Genomic DNA, 17,992 nt, shown 5'->3' on the forward strand with positions numbered 1-17,992 from the left:
CTCATGTTAAAATTATCCAAATTGCAGACAACATAAGTATTTAATCATTAAAATACCATGTAGACTAGTATTACAAACAGGTATGTGGGGTATTGTTGTTAAGAATTTCTAACGTCACTACTTTTATAATACCTTTTTTGATACCATGGGCGAAATTTGACACTAAATTGACATAAACTTTAAAATAGCTTTTAAAGGAAAAAAAAACCAAGGCTGTTAAAATTGACTGCAGAATGACTGTCGTTATCATGAACAACAATTAAAACTTTTTTTTACATGAATGAAAACAGGATTCTTCTGGAGGTAGTGTTCAGAAATCTCTGAGATCGTCGCACGTCCAATAAAGTACAAGTAAAAAACAAATCTGAGCTGCAAAAGCTTAAACAAACTTTGTGCTCGTGAGAGGATGTTTAGGTATGGGGACACTGTGGAAAATGAGTATTGAAATCATTTCAAATGTTTAGAGCCAATATACCAATATGAATCAATAAATCTGCATTTTTGACAACACTAATATAGTAATATATCAAAAAAGGCCAAATAATGGAGATAAAACAGACAGCACTCAAAGCCAAGAGGGACCTTTCTTAGACTCCTGTCTTATATGCTTGTTTTATGGTGGCTCTTCTGATGCACCTTTATCCCAAAATTTCCTGCAGAGTTGCAGCTTTCACACAGTAAATTAAAGTAGTAGATAAAATGTTATTTCCTGAGTTAGCAGTCAATTATAAGGCTTTATAAGTCTTTTACTTTGAAGGATATCCGGGTTGTCATGAAGTTGTGTACTAGCATTTGAAACATGCTTGCGTTTGTGTGTGTGTGTGTGTGTATTTCCTCTCAGCCTCATGCTAATCATTTAACACCTGCCCCTCCATACTGTCCACAATCCACAAAGTGCAGCAGGGTTAACCTCTTTACCTGAAGGATTTACAGGCTCTCACTAAGCCATCCAGTCTGGGGATTGTTTCACTGCTTGACTGACGGTTGCTTCACTTTTCAATCACTTTTAGCAGCACTCACTTGTATTTGTATATATATATATATATCGGATCAGTGCTTTGACTAGCATATTGGGCAATGACTGATCCTGCATATCCTATGAATAGCCAGTTGTTGTTTGGTTCAAATGTGAAGTCCAAATTTCCCTTTTTTAATTTTCATATCTTTTGATTCATAAGACATAAAATTCCTGAATCACTGCTTTTTAAAGCAGGTTATCTCCTGTTCACATTGTCCAAATAGTACCTGCTGAGGAGTGTGCGCCCCATTAAAGGGGTTGTATCAGTGTCATTGCAGTAACATTAACAGTGTATTACAGCCCATTGAACAAGGAGACAGATGATGGATGGCCCTGGGTTAATGGTGCATGCAGGGCTCTATCCAAAGAGAGAGACCGATACAGAGACAGAGGAGTGTTGTTTGAACTTGGGTCATCATAATAACATTGCTCGGGGTTGCCAGTGAAAGTGCTGAGAGGGGCAGGTACACCTTAATGTTCTCCCTATCTGAGGGAATGATAGCTGGTCGACTCGCTGCCGGAACACGCCATTCCCCACGGTCCTCATGTCAGAGAGGAGGAGAGAGAGGGGAAGAAAAGTGAAGTGAGAGCGTACACCCCCTCTTCCCAAACGCTGATGCTGCAGACATCAACCCCCTCGTCTCTCTTCCTTTTAGCCCCAACGTCTCCCCCTGTTTCACCTCTCTTTGAGACATTAGTAGGACAGCATTAAAGAACTATTGATTATTTGGATTATTAGTTTGTTGCACTCACCTGAAGGGAAGCAGAATTTTGCTTACTTGCAAGACATTGATTGTTGTTGGTTGACCTCTTCCATTAGTCCCATTAGGAAACATAGTTTGACGGACATCTATCCATAATAAAAGAGTTAGGAACAGCTGTTTTGGCTCTTGCCTCCCTCTGTCAGTGGAATATGATGAGATACTTTATCTGCTGCGGCAGCAGCTCTTTAAATATCTTCTGAGCAGTTTGTATTTTATAGACTTTGCTTAGATATCAGTTGCAGGTGTTGGAAGGAGCACCATTGTCATCCTGTAAATACACCATAGCAGACATTTGTGGTCTGATGAGTAAGGGTCAACAGAAAATTGTCCTGGACAATTATTGGGGCAGATATTTGGCATTTTGCTGATCATCTGCATCTGTTTTATTTTAATAATTGCTGATCAAATTAATTGATTTATTAATTAAAAAGTGCGAAGACAGTGTCAGCGTTAGAGGAGCTTTTACTCTGAAAACCAGAATGGCAAACACAGTATTTGTAGTTACAGGATAGAGTCATCCTTGTTTGCGTGCATCTCATTTTTGTATTTAGAATGATATGGACATTTGATTGCCTTTTTGACAAAAAGCTGATTTATTATGAAATATGGAGCTCCTGAGGCTGAGTTAAAAGCTTTTCAATGGCATCCAAGGGGAGCAATTGTGAAGCCACTTTCTCAGCAAGCAGTAGTACTGGTTAGAAAAGATTGTCCTACTGAAAGTGCATTTGTTGCCTGGCAACAAAATGCAAACCAGTATTATTATTATTGCTGGAAGTGCAGATGATAGATGGTGGTGAATTGCATGTGAATGTTTAGAATCAAGTTGAAACTACTGAGCACTCAAGTGATTTCCATAGCTGAACAACTTGTGCACATGAAACAACATTGATTATTCTGTCCGTAACGTTGTCAATGCACTTTGGCAACCAGCATGAAGTAGATGACTGTGATCCTCTCCAACACGCTGTCAGGCTGCCAGAGCAGAGCAACGCCAAGTGATATAATACTGAGATTACACACCACTGCACTTGGAAATGTCTCTGATAGAATTGAAATGACATGGTGTCACATTAGAGGCAAAATTGGCTTTTTAGAAGTATTCATTTTTGGTTTTTTTGGATGATAAGACTTCATTTATTGAATTTGTACATCTATGTGGACACTTGTGTAAAAAACATTGTCATTATTCTGCAGTTTATGATCAACATGTCCTGTTGAGTTCTAAACCTAAGAATAGGGGCTCCTCTGCAGAAGGAGAACAATACGCATAATGGAATTATGGTCATATAAATATATTTTCTCTGAGTGCAGCATTACACATAGAGTGAACCCAAATGACAACACTAAATCCCGTAAATGTGCTTTGTGTGGCATTTTAACATGAATAAATAATCACCACATTAATATTTGAGCGTAATTGCTACAAACAAAAGAGGCCACAGCTAAATTTGCAACCTAGCAGTATTTTTACATTATGTGTTACTGGGTTTGCTTCAGCACTAAATCTGCAAGATTGATTTAGAGCACAAAGGTAGACATGAATGAGAAAATGCAAATTAACTAAGTCCCATTTACATGTACACAGATGTTTTTACTCCTCCTTTTAAACAATAATTCTGTCCACACAGACATTACAAATTTACATTAGAACGCAAAAGAAAAAAAAAGCTTGCTGGTCTTAGCTGTCTTGAGCAGTACACTTAACACTGAACAAGAGTGAATGGGGGGTTCGTTTTCACTTCTACTGTTGCTGCCAATATTGTCTGCAAACAGTTATTGTCAGTTCCTGCATAATATACCATTAAATTCTTGTTGCTTTATATATATTGAAGTACGAAGACCTTTTTGTTGCTGTGAAGTAAATTTTCCCTGAAGTTTTAAGTGATTGTAAAGATTCACACACAGTAAACACAAGTCAGCTGCAGCAGCGTCTTATAAATAGTTGTAGCACTGGTGGGAGGAGTGGAGTGGATGCAGCGCTCAGCGGACTGACTGGCGTTCCTCCAGGATTTGTGCATCAAACCAGCATGGTGTTCTGCCATCGCCTGGAGCCAAGTGCATTTGTGTATATTTTAACTGCATTCTGTTCAGTGAATCATTTCACTCTCCTGATCAATTAGTTTGTCCTGCAGCTGCAGCCGTACGAAACACTGAGTGCATTTAATAGCATTATAAATAAAATCCTGCAGTCACAGGCGATAAATAGGTGTCGTTGAGGTTATGCAGCTGTAATTATGACTATGCATGAAAGCACTTGTACTTCTTTTAACTTCTAGGAATCCATTTCCACCACGCTGCTTGGCCAGAGTCATGTGACAGGTCTCATGAGGGCCACATGATACCATTAGGTTCCTTCATCCCTCTGATTTGTCCTGTGATTTTAAACTGCACACTGTGATCTAATAATCACACTTGTTGCCAAGACATTTCAGGAATGTTTTGCATTTTGTGTGTTGTCCCTGTTGTGTTGACCATAAAATATCATAGCTGTCAGTCTGTGTGAGAGTATTACACCGTGACAGATGTCAGTCGGAGTCAGAACTAAAGGAAAAGAAGGAACAGTGGGACAGAAAGAGTCAGTGGCTGAGAGATAAAATCTAAAGAAAGAAAGGACGACTCAGACAGTGAGACAATAGTCGGCTGTAGAAGTGAGCGCAGAGAATGAGCGAGAGGGAGATTGTTAATCTCATGGCTGTCAGGGAGATAATGAAGAACAAACTGACCATATAGTAATTTTCTCCTCTCCTGCGCCCTCTCACACAATCACACCGAGTGTGTGTTTGTCTCCCCGGGTGACATGGAAGGGCAGCGCGATTCATGGGGACATGTGACAATGAAACACCACCAACAGAACAGAGCAGGGAGCAGTGAAGCTCAGCTGGACAAAATTAAACTCAACTGAGGGGAAATAAACCAAAAACAGTACAAAGCAGAGAACAGTAACAGTATAAAAGTTACAAAGTATAAAGTGAAAAGTAAGGAATATCAGAATTGGCCCAATTTCATAAATAGTAAAATGGAGCCATTACTTTGTGCCTTTGAAGTGCATTTGTTTGTTTTGGTCTTCAGGAAAAAAGAAGGAGGCATTAGCAGTAACAATCAGTCTTTCATTGTCTGAACATTTTCGGTTACTGACAGCCTGATGGGAAACGCTAATAAGTGAGAAAAAGCATTTCAAAGTTGAGTAGATATGAAGAGCGGGGGCTGCAGAGAGAGACTTGAATTAGGTTTTGACTGCAGTTATTTCACAGTTGATCATCATGTGACTGATATAGAGTTCCCGGAGCCCAGACCAGTGACAAGACCAGGCAGACTGGCTACCCAAAAGCCACCAGTTGGTTTAACCAGCAAACTGACAAGAGGAGTCGAGAGGGAGAGAAAAAAGGTCCAACAGACTGATGCTGCTCATGCTAAGTGGGCCTTGTTGGGCCTCATTGTTTGTTTGTTTTTGTGCATATGGTCACTTGGATTGTACCGAATGCCTTTTTTTGTTTTTACATTTGAAGCTTGGATTGAGGTTTTTGAATGAAGTTTTAAGTGTTTGCATTTGTATTGTATGATATCATCTTTAGCTTTAATTGATGAGTTAAGATGCAGCAGTAGAAACCACTAAGATATTTCCATTTTTGGTGTATGTGTGTGCATGTGTGTGCATGTGTGTCATGTGCTGGAATGATTACTGGCAACCCAAACAGTGTAATAAACACCATTAAGCAGCAGTGTCCCCTCAGGACAAACGTTATAGAAGAGCGAGAAGTGCTCCCATTAACGAGAAGGAGAGGGGCGGAGAGAATGAAAAGTTGGGAAATAAACACATTGGAAGAAGATTAAAAGTATTGAAAGCATTTTGCTACTTTTCTCTGAGCTCCTTGGAGACCAGTAGACAGGAACGCTTTACAGCAGGAAGTGAAAGCATTAACAGAGTGAGGTGAAACACATGTACACCAGACCAGCAGCTAATGGGACTGTCACCCTGAGGAAAATAAAAAATGCCTGACGAACCTCTCGGGATCACAGGCTGTTACCATTAATATACTTCAGCTACAATAATGCTTCTACCCTAAGTGCTTTGTAGGTGGATGAGTCAAATCAGATATCAGTAAAAAACTGACTTTGTGCTAAGCTAAGCTAACTGTCTCGTTGCTGTGGCCTCATATTTAACAGACATGAGAGAGGCATCAATCTAACTCTTGGCAGGAAAGTGAAAAGGCATCTCTGCAAAGTCTTTGCATATACAGAGCGTGAGATGCTTTTTATACTTCTGCACCAGGCATTGTGTTTTTGGTACGTATGTATATCCCATTCTTGTGAACACGATATTTCAAGAACAACTTTAAGGGAATTTCTTCAGTTTTATGCATATGTCAGCAATTAACTGATCAGATTTTAATAGTCAAAGATTGAGGTTATTGTAACCATGTGTCCATCTTATACTTGTGAACCTGATATTTCAAAACTCATTTTTGGCCATGACTCAAGAATTGCTACATTAATAATGGCAGCATTTCTCACAAATATCTAATAGGATAAAATTCTGAAGTGAAAACATAATATATCCAATTAAATTGTCTTTGGTGCCCACTAAAATCCTGCTCGCTTCAAGATATTTGCTAAGCATGTTTTCACAGACGTGAATGTACACTGTAACACTTAACTTAGAAAGCTGGGGGAAAAGGTTATCATGCAGGCCATATCCTGCACAAACAAGACTGTATTTTGCTGTATCCACTAAATATTTCATGCCTCTTCAACATACCTAATCTATAAGTTGTGCACGTCTGCAAAAGCTAAGTGGTGTTACTCACCGTCAAGAGCCTGGTTCCTTTCAATGGCAGTGTCGGAGTTATTTAAAGCGAGCTGAGTATCCACAGATCAATGCAGACACTTGGTGTGACCTGGGTACTCACACAGACACACACACATGTTTGACTGAAGAGTTGGTTACAGATGATAATTACTGAGTATTTACTGAAACTGGTTGGATTCGGTGTTTTTCTGTGTGTTTCTGTGTCCATCTATGTGATGTTTGTGGTTCTCTCGAGGACAACCAAAGACAGTTTGTACTAATGTGTGTCAATGTTTGTTAATGGTTTTTAATGCTGGGAAGGTAGAGAAAAAGTCTGAGTCAGACTGGTGATGTTTCATGTGATGTTTGGAAGTCGAGGCATTCATGGTGAGCTGAATCATTGGCATTTCGTAATCCGCTAACTGCTGAACAGTGAAAGATAAAGTTTGTGTGTGATGGAAATTGTTTTACAATTGTTTACAGACAGACTGTCCTCTTCAGTTTTATAATCGGCTGCTAATTCTGATTTCACAGCTGTGATCAGGTGATGAAAGGCCGCTAAAATGCTGAAAACCTTAACCACATTTATTCCTATGTGGCCTGAATGCAGCATTAAGTCAAGTCATGGGGGATCAAGTGACCATCAGCAGTCCCTCCCTCTCACACATACGCTCAGTAGACACAATGACACGAGTATGAACAGCGTGTAAGTTTATTCCCTTGACATCCAAAGAATGACCATGTTTATCCACAGGAAATCCACAACAATGGTCTTCTATCCCGCTCAGACGAGAAGCACAGTGGTTAGCCTGTTAGCCGCTCGGCCTCCCACCTTGCATCTATCCTGCATTATCCTGCATCGACTGCACTGAGCGCTTAAAGCAGCTTATAACAAGCCGTTAGAGTCGCTTTCAGTGCTGCTACAATGGATCTCTGACTCTGAGGCAAATGCGCATCCTTGAGAAAACATTGACTGTTGTTTGTAATTATGGGAATTTTGGCTCATCAAAGATGAAAATGAAATCTGGAGCTAGAAGTCATGCGTGCGGTGTGGTAAAGCAGGCGTATTATCCCAGTTCCCCACTGAGATCTGCTCCGTGAAAACCAGGCTAATGAATTTCTGTGTATAGCTGAGAGAAACACTGAGGTTATTCCTCTCCTCTCCTCTCCTCTCCTCTCCTCTCCTCTCCTCTCCTCTCCTCTCCTCTCTCCGTTTCAATAGTTTCAAAGAAGAGAGCTGCGATTTAACAGGAAAAATTGTTCTTGCGGGGGTGTTGTGTGTTGGTGATGTGACCCCCTCTGTGAAACGGTGTAATGATGTATTTCCATGCATGTTTCTGTGTTACACAAGATTAAACTGAATTCATTATTTTTTAAAGATAATTGTGTCATCACAGCAAGAAATAATAGAGATACAGGCTGCTTATGTAATCATCCAACAAGTACTCAAGTGCACAACAAGTGCTCGTTAAAAATACATAATATTATTTATATAATGCCTTTCAAAAACCAAGTTACACAATGCTTTGGATCTCTAGACCACGCTCAGTGAGCTGCGTAGTGGTCTGCTGACCCACATAGTAGGGCTGCTCAATTATGATAAAAATCATAGTTTTTCATAACTAGGATTTTACTACAATGAACAACATGCATGGAAATTAATTATTATATAATATATTGGAATATGTTTCTGTGTTTTTCCCTGATGGTCTGAATACATTGCAAAATGTGTCGCCAGGTATCTTTTTGAAGTCACTAATTGGTGTGAAGGTCCAGAAATCTAGGAAAGAATAGTACAAATTGGTAACAACGATGAAAGGGTACAGACTTAATCTTAATTGTCACATTAATTAGAAGACATCATTAGATCACTAGATCATTATCATTAGCTCACCATCTGGGACACTGAGCAGGTGCAGAGTGACCTGCATCACCTCAGTGACCACTGTGGTCTACAGCGTGTAGTCATGCCACTTTAATGACACAATCCCTCTGTCTGCCACTTCCACAACCTGTTATGATTTTGTAACGGTATGATCAGGTGTGTTGGTATGTAGTGTGTTTGTGTCTTGCGTTCCACAGTGAGGGCTGGATCAAACACCTGTCACTATGATTAATTACCGAGGGTGTTGTTTGAAGAGGAGAGTTAACGGAAGCTCTCGAGGTTCAAACTGTTACTCAGCTTTTTTCGGATACATTTTGCTGCATGAATAGTCTGTAATCTATGCAGGCTAAATAAATCTGTTAATAGTAATAGAAGGGACAGTTGTTGTAGCATTGTTGTTGTGGTTGTTGTGGAGGAGGAGGAGTTGTAGTAGTTGTGATAGAAATAGAAGTGTTGCTAATTATAGCAGCAATTGCAGTGATCATTCTTTAAAACTTTTATCAAACAAACTGCAGGACTTTCTCTCTGCATTATCCTTTCAGTATTTCTCTGCACTTTGTCCTTTTTTTAACTGTGTTTTCAGATACGTGGGCCTGTGAGGACACGCAGGTGTAGAGCCTCACACCCAAACACACACACACAAACACACACACACACACACACACACGCACACGCACACACCAGAACAAATGCTGAATCGTAAAGTCTGACTCTGATTAATACCAGCAGTGCTCTCATGTGATTGCACCATCAGTGTGCGTGTGTGTTTGTGTGTGAGGACTCGAGGGGTCGGATCACTAAATCCCCCAGAGACACACACACTTTCCTTTATAGACTGGCTCGGTTTTAACTGATTTGTATTCTCTCCTCTCATCTCTGGTGATGCCGGAGTGCCTTCCTGTTTTACCTCAACACACAACAACAGATTTTTGTTGTTGTTTTGTTTTAAACTTGAGAGACTTTTTCTGTAATGGTTTTGTGATGGTGTTTAATGCTTTTTTACCTCCCAAATCTGGCCTTCGTGTGGAGTGTGTCGATAGTTTGTTCTGATTGACAAAGAGTCGCCAAATACCATCACTGTTAAAGTGTAACATGCGTGGACGTTTATGTCAGTCCTGTTGGGACACATAACCTCACTACAGCCATCACTGATGGGCATTTGCTTCCACCCTGCGCTGTCTCCATGTCCTGACATTGTTTTATGGATTTTTCATTTGTGGCTGATGATTTAAGAATACAGCTTTTGGTTGGCACTGCATTGTCTTTTGCTGAATGAAAATTAGAGTGAAAGTTGTAAGTAGACTGTTCATCTGTTTAGAAAAGAAGTGTTCAAGGAATACCCTGGGTCTGGGTCTGCAGCTCCCTGCAGCTCCCTGCAGCTCCCTGCAGCTCCCTGCACCGGAGAGGAGTGTGAAAGCAAAAAGCACTCACTGTGCAGCTTCATCTGCGGACCAAAGCGTCCTCAGATTTACACTGCACACTGACTTCCAGAAAAAAAAGAAAGAAAGAAAGAATAAATAAATAAATAAAACAGCTGCTCGACTTGAAGAGACCTTTAACTGATTTGAATATTCAACTTTCAAGGGGCATAAATACATGATCAGTTTGTGGGCTAAGTATTACTTTAACAATTGTTAGTTATAAGAAAAGAGAGTCATAAGGTTTGCAACAGTGGAAAAATTCTCACAGTAATTGGATTGCCTTTTTTGAGTTTTGGCTGCTGACACTTACAAAAAGCTCCTCAGTGGGGGTCTTTTATCTGCCCGACAGCTTTTTGAAAGTCCACATATCCTTTAACTTTTCCTGGTCACTCAGCTCTGCCTGTTTTGGACACTGTGTGAACACATCGTCATGGTTAGAGATTTAAGGGTGGTGCTTTGAGGTGGATGATGAGGGTTTATCATTATCTTATTTGGTCTGCCCTATTGCCTCTGGTGAGGCTGAGCGACATGGTGACAGATGGGGAGCACAGCTGGTATTTAATCTGTGACTCAGGTAACGCACACGCCCTCGCTGCCGCACACAGATATCAGGACGTTTATCAGAATATCAAATATTAGAAAGATAACAATATACACAGCCTAGGCGGTTGACAATAATTCTCTAATCCTGCACATTATCGCTCTGCAGTGTGGATGTAGATCCTGCAGCAGTTCAGGCCTACCAGCTGACGCACAGCACAAGATCTCCACGTGCATATAAAACAAGACAGTACGTGTTGGCTGCTATTTTCAACCTGCCCCAGTGCCTCTTTTAAACTTTAAGTCCATTGGGAGCAGCCGTGAAGAAAGTGGTGACTTTGGAAAACGCTCCACTAAAGCTAAAGCTGTTCTACATACTGAGCACATCCGCAAAGGGCCCCACCACCTCTCAAAGCAAGAAGACACGCAGACCATTGTGGTTTCATGTCTCTTTCTGTTTAGTCAGCTTATGTCTCCTTGTGGTCATTTTGTAGTTGTTGGGGTCTCATGAGGTAATTTTATGTCTCTTTGAGGTAATTGTATTTATTTTTGTGTGTATTGTATTGCTCTGTATTTTGTGTTCCATTGTGGTTGTTTTTTGTCTCTTTGTAGTTATTTTGTCATTTTGTGTCCTCCTGTGGTCATTTTGTGTTGTTTTGTCGTCATTTGTGTCTTTGAGGTAATTTGACGAGGGTTTTTTTTTTTTTGGTAGTTGTTTGTGTCTCTTTGTGACAATGTTGTTTGTTTTTTTGGTTTTGTTGTGTTGCATTGGAGTCATTTTGTGTCTCTGTACTCATTTTGTCATTTTTTGTCAGTTTTTTGTGTTGTTTTGCAGTCTTTTGTGTGTTTGTGGTCATTTTGTGTCTAATTGATGTACTTTTGTGTCTCTTTATGTTAGTTTTGTGTCTTTGTGGTTGTTTTGCTTGTTTTTGTAGTTATTTTGGGTCTTCTTGTACTTCCTTTTCCTCCATTTGTGACTGTTTATGGTCATATTTAGTCCCTTTCTGGTTGGTACTTGTTATGTTGAGTGCCGTTTTGCAGTTGAAGGCCAGGGGGCCTCACAGTTTGGGCCCCTGGGCTTGTGCCTGGTAGGCCTGCACAGCAGTCCATCCATGATAGGGAGAATTAAAAGAGGGACTTCCACTAGTCTCTACACTTCTGCATTTATTTATCCCTGTTTTACCCTTTTAGCCCAAACATTTCCACCTAATCTTAAGAGTAGTAGTCAACAGGCAGCCGCACACACACGCTCGTGTGCACGCACACACACACAAACACACACACTGTATGTCTGTATTTAAATCCTGGTTTAGTGAAGGGGACAGGATTTCTCTTATCTCTGTAGCTCAGTGGCAGCAGGAGATAACGCACTCATTCGGCGTGTTTGCACATGCAAACCTGATATATGACACAGTATTTAGATGTGGAAGTGTGTGAGGGGTATGTGTGTGTCTGTCCATCAGCGGCTATCGCAGAGAGCAGGTTGTCGTCCGTGGCTTTTAGTGGAGACTTATTTTCAGCGCTGCCTGTTGCAGCGGGAGATAAAATACTTTGGGATTGGTCGTCAGTTGAACAACAGCTTAGACAAACAATAGTCATTTGTGTGTGTTGCAGTGATTCGTCTTTCCTGTCCCGTTAATGTTATCTATACTTGCCAGGCTTCATACAACACTAACTACAGTATTACTGCAGAGACTCAGCACCACTTATGACAGTTTTAAATCACAAATTTTACAAAAACAGTTCAAAAATCTTAAGATATACAGAACGTAGTAGTTTGCTGTGTAGTGCAATATTGTTGATGTTTGTCAATCCGTGCATCGTGTCTCAGTCATGTGCTGGTTTAATAACAGATTTTTAATGGATTTATCTGTGTTTTCCTGCCTGCAGAAATGAATTTCCTCCTTGAGCACAAACATAGAAGTATGTTTAATCTAATTTAAAGGGAAATTTAGAGGATGTCTTCAAAGTTTTCTGTGCTTCTTTGATCAGTGTGGCATCTCTTTTGTTGGTAATACTGGAGGGAATAACATCGGAGTAACGTCGGTGCCGCCTTTCTTCTCTGGCTGTCTTCTGGTGCTCCACATCTATACCGCTCTCCTCTTGTCTTTTGTCATCCCCAAATCTTTCTCTACTGTGTGTCACTGGTGGTTGGGGTGGGGTTGGGGTGGAGGAGGTGCCTGCTTGTTTCAGGAAGTGTGTGTGTGAGTGGGCGGGTGGGTCCAGCTCTTCCTGTTTACAATATGGTACTCTGTTCCTGATCACAGTGGGGCTTCAGTTTCTGGCTGTGTAATGCTGCATTCAGGTCCTGTGGGTATAATTAGAGCTATTTTTGAAACACCAACTTAAATCAGTAAAGATTTAAGTCATTAAGATATATTGGTGGAAGTCTGAAGTTGAAGTGATGGGCTTCATTGGATGCGTATTTAATTGTGCACAAAAAAATAAATGCAGAACAGAAACGTGAGCATAGACAAGTTCTGTTACCTAATACTGAAGAGGAAAATATACAGAAGTGTCTCTTTCCTTATCACTAGGGTTGCGTGATGTGATGATGATTTCATAATAACTTTTAGTGTTAGTTTCACTTCTTTAAAACACACGACTGCTCTGTGCACCTGTTTGCACATTCAGACTCTAACCTTCCCTTAAACATAACCTTAAAAAAACTCAAATTTAGCCTGAATGTATTGTTCTCAGATTGCTTGAGTTTCTTTGTCTCAGTAAAGACATTGAGAAAAACACACACACCACACAATTGACATGAAGAATAGGTGTGTACTAATTACATCCTTTGGACCAGTGACTACAGAGGTGACATTGTGTGTCATTGTTCGTGTATACCTGCTTTCATACATGTTTGATGTTGCAGGATGCATTTGCCTCCCTGTGTGTGTGTGTGTGTGTGTGTGTGTGTGTGTGTATGAGTAGAGAGAGAGAGATCCCTGAAAGGCTCCCTGTGCTTTCTACTAATGTGGCTTTAAGGCAAATGGATGTGGGTGCTGAGTGAGACAGACCGAAACAAAGCCTGTGAGCTCTCTCCATCCTTCTCTCCTGACCACAAATGTTTCCCTTCCAACTATAAATACACCCCTGAAACCTGCCGCGTCCTGTAACATGAAACGCCGCTAAAAGTGATTATCAAGGTCCAGAATAGCCCAAAGTCTCCCGTTACATCCAAAGGCTGAAGGCCCGAGCTAATACAAGGCAGTTTTATTTTATAAGCCCGCTTTTATTTTGCGAAGATGAGATTTTATTTGATTAAACACAGACAGGCTTTCATGTAAAAAGCTTGAAACCGGTGAAAGTTAAACGTAATCGATAGCAGAGAGATTGTGTGCTTAGAGGCCATCCAGGTTGTGGTGAGAGATGGAGAGGAGAGAGGTGAGAAAACCAATAAAGCTGCATTAAGGGAAAAATGGAAGAGATGACAGTGAGAGAGGAGGCCCACTGATTCTGAGGCAGTGCCATCTGTCTCTGTTCAGTCTCATCAACACTATCAACCTCATCATTACCTGTTTTTGCATGTAATATGCAAGTGTCCATGTATGTTAGACAAAATGTACCAGACTGAACTGGCAAAGTTTCAATTCTATCTGGCCTTTATCAGACAAATGATGAGGTTTATAAACTGCTGGCACACAGCTGATTATATCTGTGTCCACCAATCAAACAAAAACCAGAAACTGTTTCAATAGCTCACTCATGTACAGGATTCCCATGGTCATGGAAAACCTGTAAAAGTCATGGAATTTCACTATCTAATTTTCCAGACCTGAAAAAGTCATGGGTTCCGTAAAAACCAATAATCATCAGATAATTTCCTGTCATATGAGCTACTTCCCTTACCTAGTTTGTTCAATGAATCAGAAAGGACACAAAATCTGGCTAGCCACCAATTAGTAGCATCTCCATAATGTACAGCATGTTTATGCAACAGTGTGTATAATTGGCTGTGTTCCATATTCAGACAGCTAACAGGAAGTGTGTAAGAAATGTGTTAGGTGAAGCAGACGGAGCAGGCAGGTGGGAGAGAAGAGGAGGAACAGTAACACTGTGTGGGCGACAGAGTTGGCAGGCCGTCCATGTTATCTGGTTTTCATCTCCTCCTTCACTGTAAATCAGATATCAGTCAGTTAGTGCGCTCTCTCGCTGATGTGATGGATGTGATGTTGGTTCGGTCTTGATAAAGCATCAATACTGGCCTTCAGAAAGGTAAAGAAGAGGGCAATGATAACAGGGGAGTAGGGATGACAAACTATGTGTACGGCTTGAAGATATTGATTTTTACGTGAGGTTTCCCTTCATTTTCATCCTCTGCTGTCCCTTAAATAGTTGGAGGTCACAGTATATAAATAGCTTTCCATCTTACACAATATAATCAGAGCGGAGAGTTATCCGGGTACTCTGTCTGTCTGTGTGTGTGTGTGTGTGTGTGTGTGTGTGTGTGTGTGCGCGTGAAGCAGACAGAGAGAGTGTGAAGAAACTGGGCCATGCAGCCTCTTGACACTCAATCTCACTCACCGGCCACAGATTACTGTCACCTCTCGTTAGCCTGTGCGAACGTGTGTTTGTAGACGGAACCTGGTTTATTTGTTGTGATTGACAGCTGCCATTGGACATGTTTAGAAAATGATTCATGACTGAAAGAGAGAAAGAGTGTGAGCTGTGTCTCGCCCAGGCCTGTCCCTCATTCTGGTCACTGCAGTTCAAAATGACCAGGTGCTTAATGATAGCTACGGCCCGCTGTGACATGAAAGCCCTCTGGTTAGGGTTCAATCTGTTGGCTGACTGATGACCGTTCTCATTTCTAAATATTGCAACCACTGGTTGTATGCACACTGTGAATTTGCACATAAAAACATTATGTGAAGTTATGTGAAGAAAAAAAAAGAAAGAAATTTTGCAAAAACTATATAATCTGGGGCTAAGATGGAAAATTTTGCATTTTGGATGAAATAATACCAAATACACTACAATGTAATGGTCCGTACCTCTTCCTAAACACACTTAAACTTACTATATTAAAAAGAGTGGAGCCGTTAGGGATGGATGTAAATGTAATGTTACCCAGCAGAGTATTTGTAGATCAGAAAAGACAGATTCATTCATAAAAAAAAAAAAAAAGATCACACACACATTTGTGGTATCTTAGGTGGGAAGTAGTAATGAAAAGCCATGATATGTCGAAGTTACTGGTGTTTAGGGCTGCACCTATCAATTATGGGTTTTTTTGATTAATCTAACAATGATTTTTTCAATTAGTTTATTAATCAATGACACTTGCCAATTTCTTTTGACAAAACAAGCATTCAGTTAATTGAGAAAACCAGAAGATTAATATTGAAAATAATAATTAGCTGCAGCCCTTGTGTTTTCATAGGATTAATGGACCACATGGAGATAGTCGAGCGTTTCCCAAATCCAGCTAGTCATAAAGCGTGTGTGTGTTTGTGTGTGGTGTGTGTGTGTGTGTGTGTGTGTGTGTGTGTGTGTGTGTGTGTGTGTGTGTGTGTGTGCGCGTGTGTGTGTGTTTGTTCCCAGTGCAAGTCCAGTCTTGCCTAAAATACTTGGAACTCAAAGATCTTACTCACATGTTTCAGGTTTAACTGGAGTATTAGGATACTACACCAATAACCTCTCGTCCAAGGTCTGCTACTCCTTGTTTATATAATGGCCTGTTGGGATTACATTTTTTAAGAATGGCAATTTTTTTATTAGAAAAATAAAAAGGTAATTTAAAGTATATTGTTAAAATACATAAACAGTATAGGGGAAATAAGAGGAAAAACAAAAAGATGCAAAAGAACTAACATTTTCAGGTGTCTCATCAGTCTGTATACGTGTGTGTGTGTGTGTGTGTGTGTGTGTGTGTGTGTGTGTGTGTGTGTGTGTGTGTGTGTACTCTGCATTCCAGTCTGAGTCACATGCAGGTCTGTGTATCCGTGGTAACAAAAGCGCTCATTCATGGAGTAGAAACTACTCATTCACTCTGACTCTCATTTCTCTGTCCTCAGTACTCTGTTATCAGTGTGTAGGAGAGTGTGTGTTTGTGAATGTAGAGGATCATCATACATTCAATGTTACACATATTGTTATTCTAAGTGTCTGACAACATTTTGGAAAGAATCCCTACAGAAATAGAGCTTTTTGTTGAAGAGTAAGATCTGATTTGTTTAACCAGAAACAGCCCCCGAATCACTGTTACAAAACCCACCAGGCTCCATTTCAAAAACAGTGATTTTATTTATTTTACGCTGAAGAAACAAAATAAAACTAAAAACAAACATGTTGGTTCATTTATCTTTGTATAGAGCTCTCTTGGCTCTATACAAGCTAAAATTATGGTTTATTTAAAGTTAAAGAGTTTGGTGGGTTTGGTGAGGGCAACTCTGGGGCTGTTTCCAGTTAAATAAAAAGGATGTCAATCTTTAACGAAAAGTTCATATGTTGTCAGATATATATGAGCCTGTCAGCGGTAAAAACAGGCACTTTCATGGATGTTACTTGACGATCCTCTGTCACTTTCACAGCTGCCCGCTGCAGTGCTTTGGCTCAATACTGGACCTCTTTCAAAAATGTTGTTGCTATTACTCATTTAGACACAAAACATGGTAAAGTAGGGTCCCCATTGAAAAAAATACATAATTTTCCAGTTTAAATTTGGGAGTCCAATAAAAATGGGAAATGAGGTTTGATTGTACACATTTTGGATGTTTTATTATAGATCTTAAATGCGTCAATGCAAACCTTCACCTCACTGACCCATACTGCATTTCAGATACTAGAATACATTTACAATGAAAACTAACATTACATAATACACAAAAATATGTGTCTGCTCCAACACACACTCAAACGTGTCTCTTTTTTCTCTACAGTGTGCTGGTGAGGAGAACTGGGTGGACAGCAGGACAATCTACATTGGACACAAGGAGCCTCCTCCAGGAACAGAGGCCTTTATACAACAGAGATTCCCCGACAACAGAATAGTCTCCTCCAAGGTCAGCGAACACCCACACATACACACAAAGATCAAAACACACTGCATGGATACACAAACACAAGACGGCAAACATTTTTTTCTGTCACGCCATTCAAGTTAGCGATAGTGTGAAAGAGTTGTTCTTGGTAATGATGAGATTTTAGAGGAGGATGGGACTTTCAAAATTTAAATTATGAAAGCAAATCTGTTTAGCCTCTTCAGCAAGTCATTTATTGATAATTTTATTGTCTTTTTTAGACTTCTAAAAAAATGTATAGCTGTGGTTAATAAAGGATTCATATTTGTTCTGTTATACTGGATGATATCTGAAGTCAAACTTATAGTCAGATCAGTGAAGTGAAAAAGCATCTTATCATCTACTTGATGTTGACCCCGTTTTTGCTAAAGACCTACTGATAACAGAGTAACACTCAGTAACACTAACACACTAAGTACTGTTTGAACTGTCTCGTGTCTCCAGTATACATTTTGGAACTTCATCCCGAAGAATATGTTTGAGCAGTTCAGGAGAGTCGCCAACTTCTACTTTCTCATCATATTTCTCGTTCAGGTAAAAACTTTGTTTTTTCACG

General features: G+C 40.1%; 1 protein-coding gene across 5 annotated transcripts in view; it reads left to right on the top strand.

Moving 5' to 3' along the window:
• Window positions 1–17,992, top strand: part of atp11a (ATPase phospholipid transporting 11A) — a 54,396-nt gene that overhangs the window by 11,363 nt on the left and 25,041 nt on the right. For all 5 annotated transcript variants that reach the window (XM_042513201.1, XM_042513202.1, XM_042513203.1 and 2 more), the window contains 2 exons: window positions 17,296–17,418; window positions 17,881–17,970. In XM_042513201.1, coding sequence (XP_042369135.1) covers window positions 17,296–17,418; window positions 17,881–17,970 — 213 coding nt within the window. The remainder of the gene's footprint in view (window positions 1–17,295; window positions 17,419–17,880; window positions 17,971–17,992) is intronic.

The sequence above is a fragment of the Plectropomus leopardus genome, chromosome 24 (genome assembly GCF_008729295.1).
Source record: "Plectropomus leopardus isolate mb chromosome 24, YSFRI_Pleo_2.0, whole genome shotgun sequence".
NCBI lineage: Eukaryota > Metazoa > Chordata > Actinopteri > Perciformes > Serranidae > Plectropomus > Plectropomus leopardus.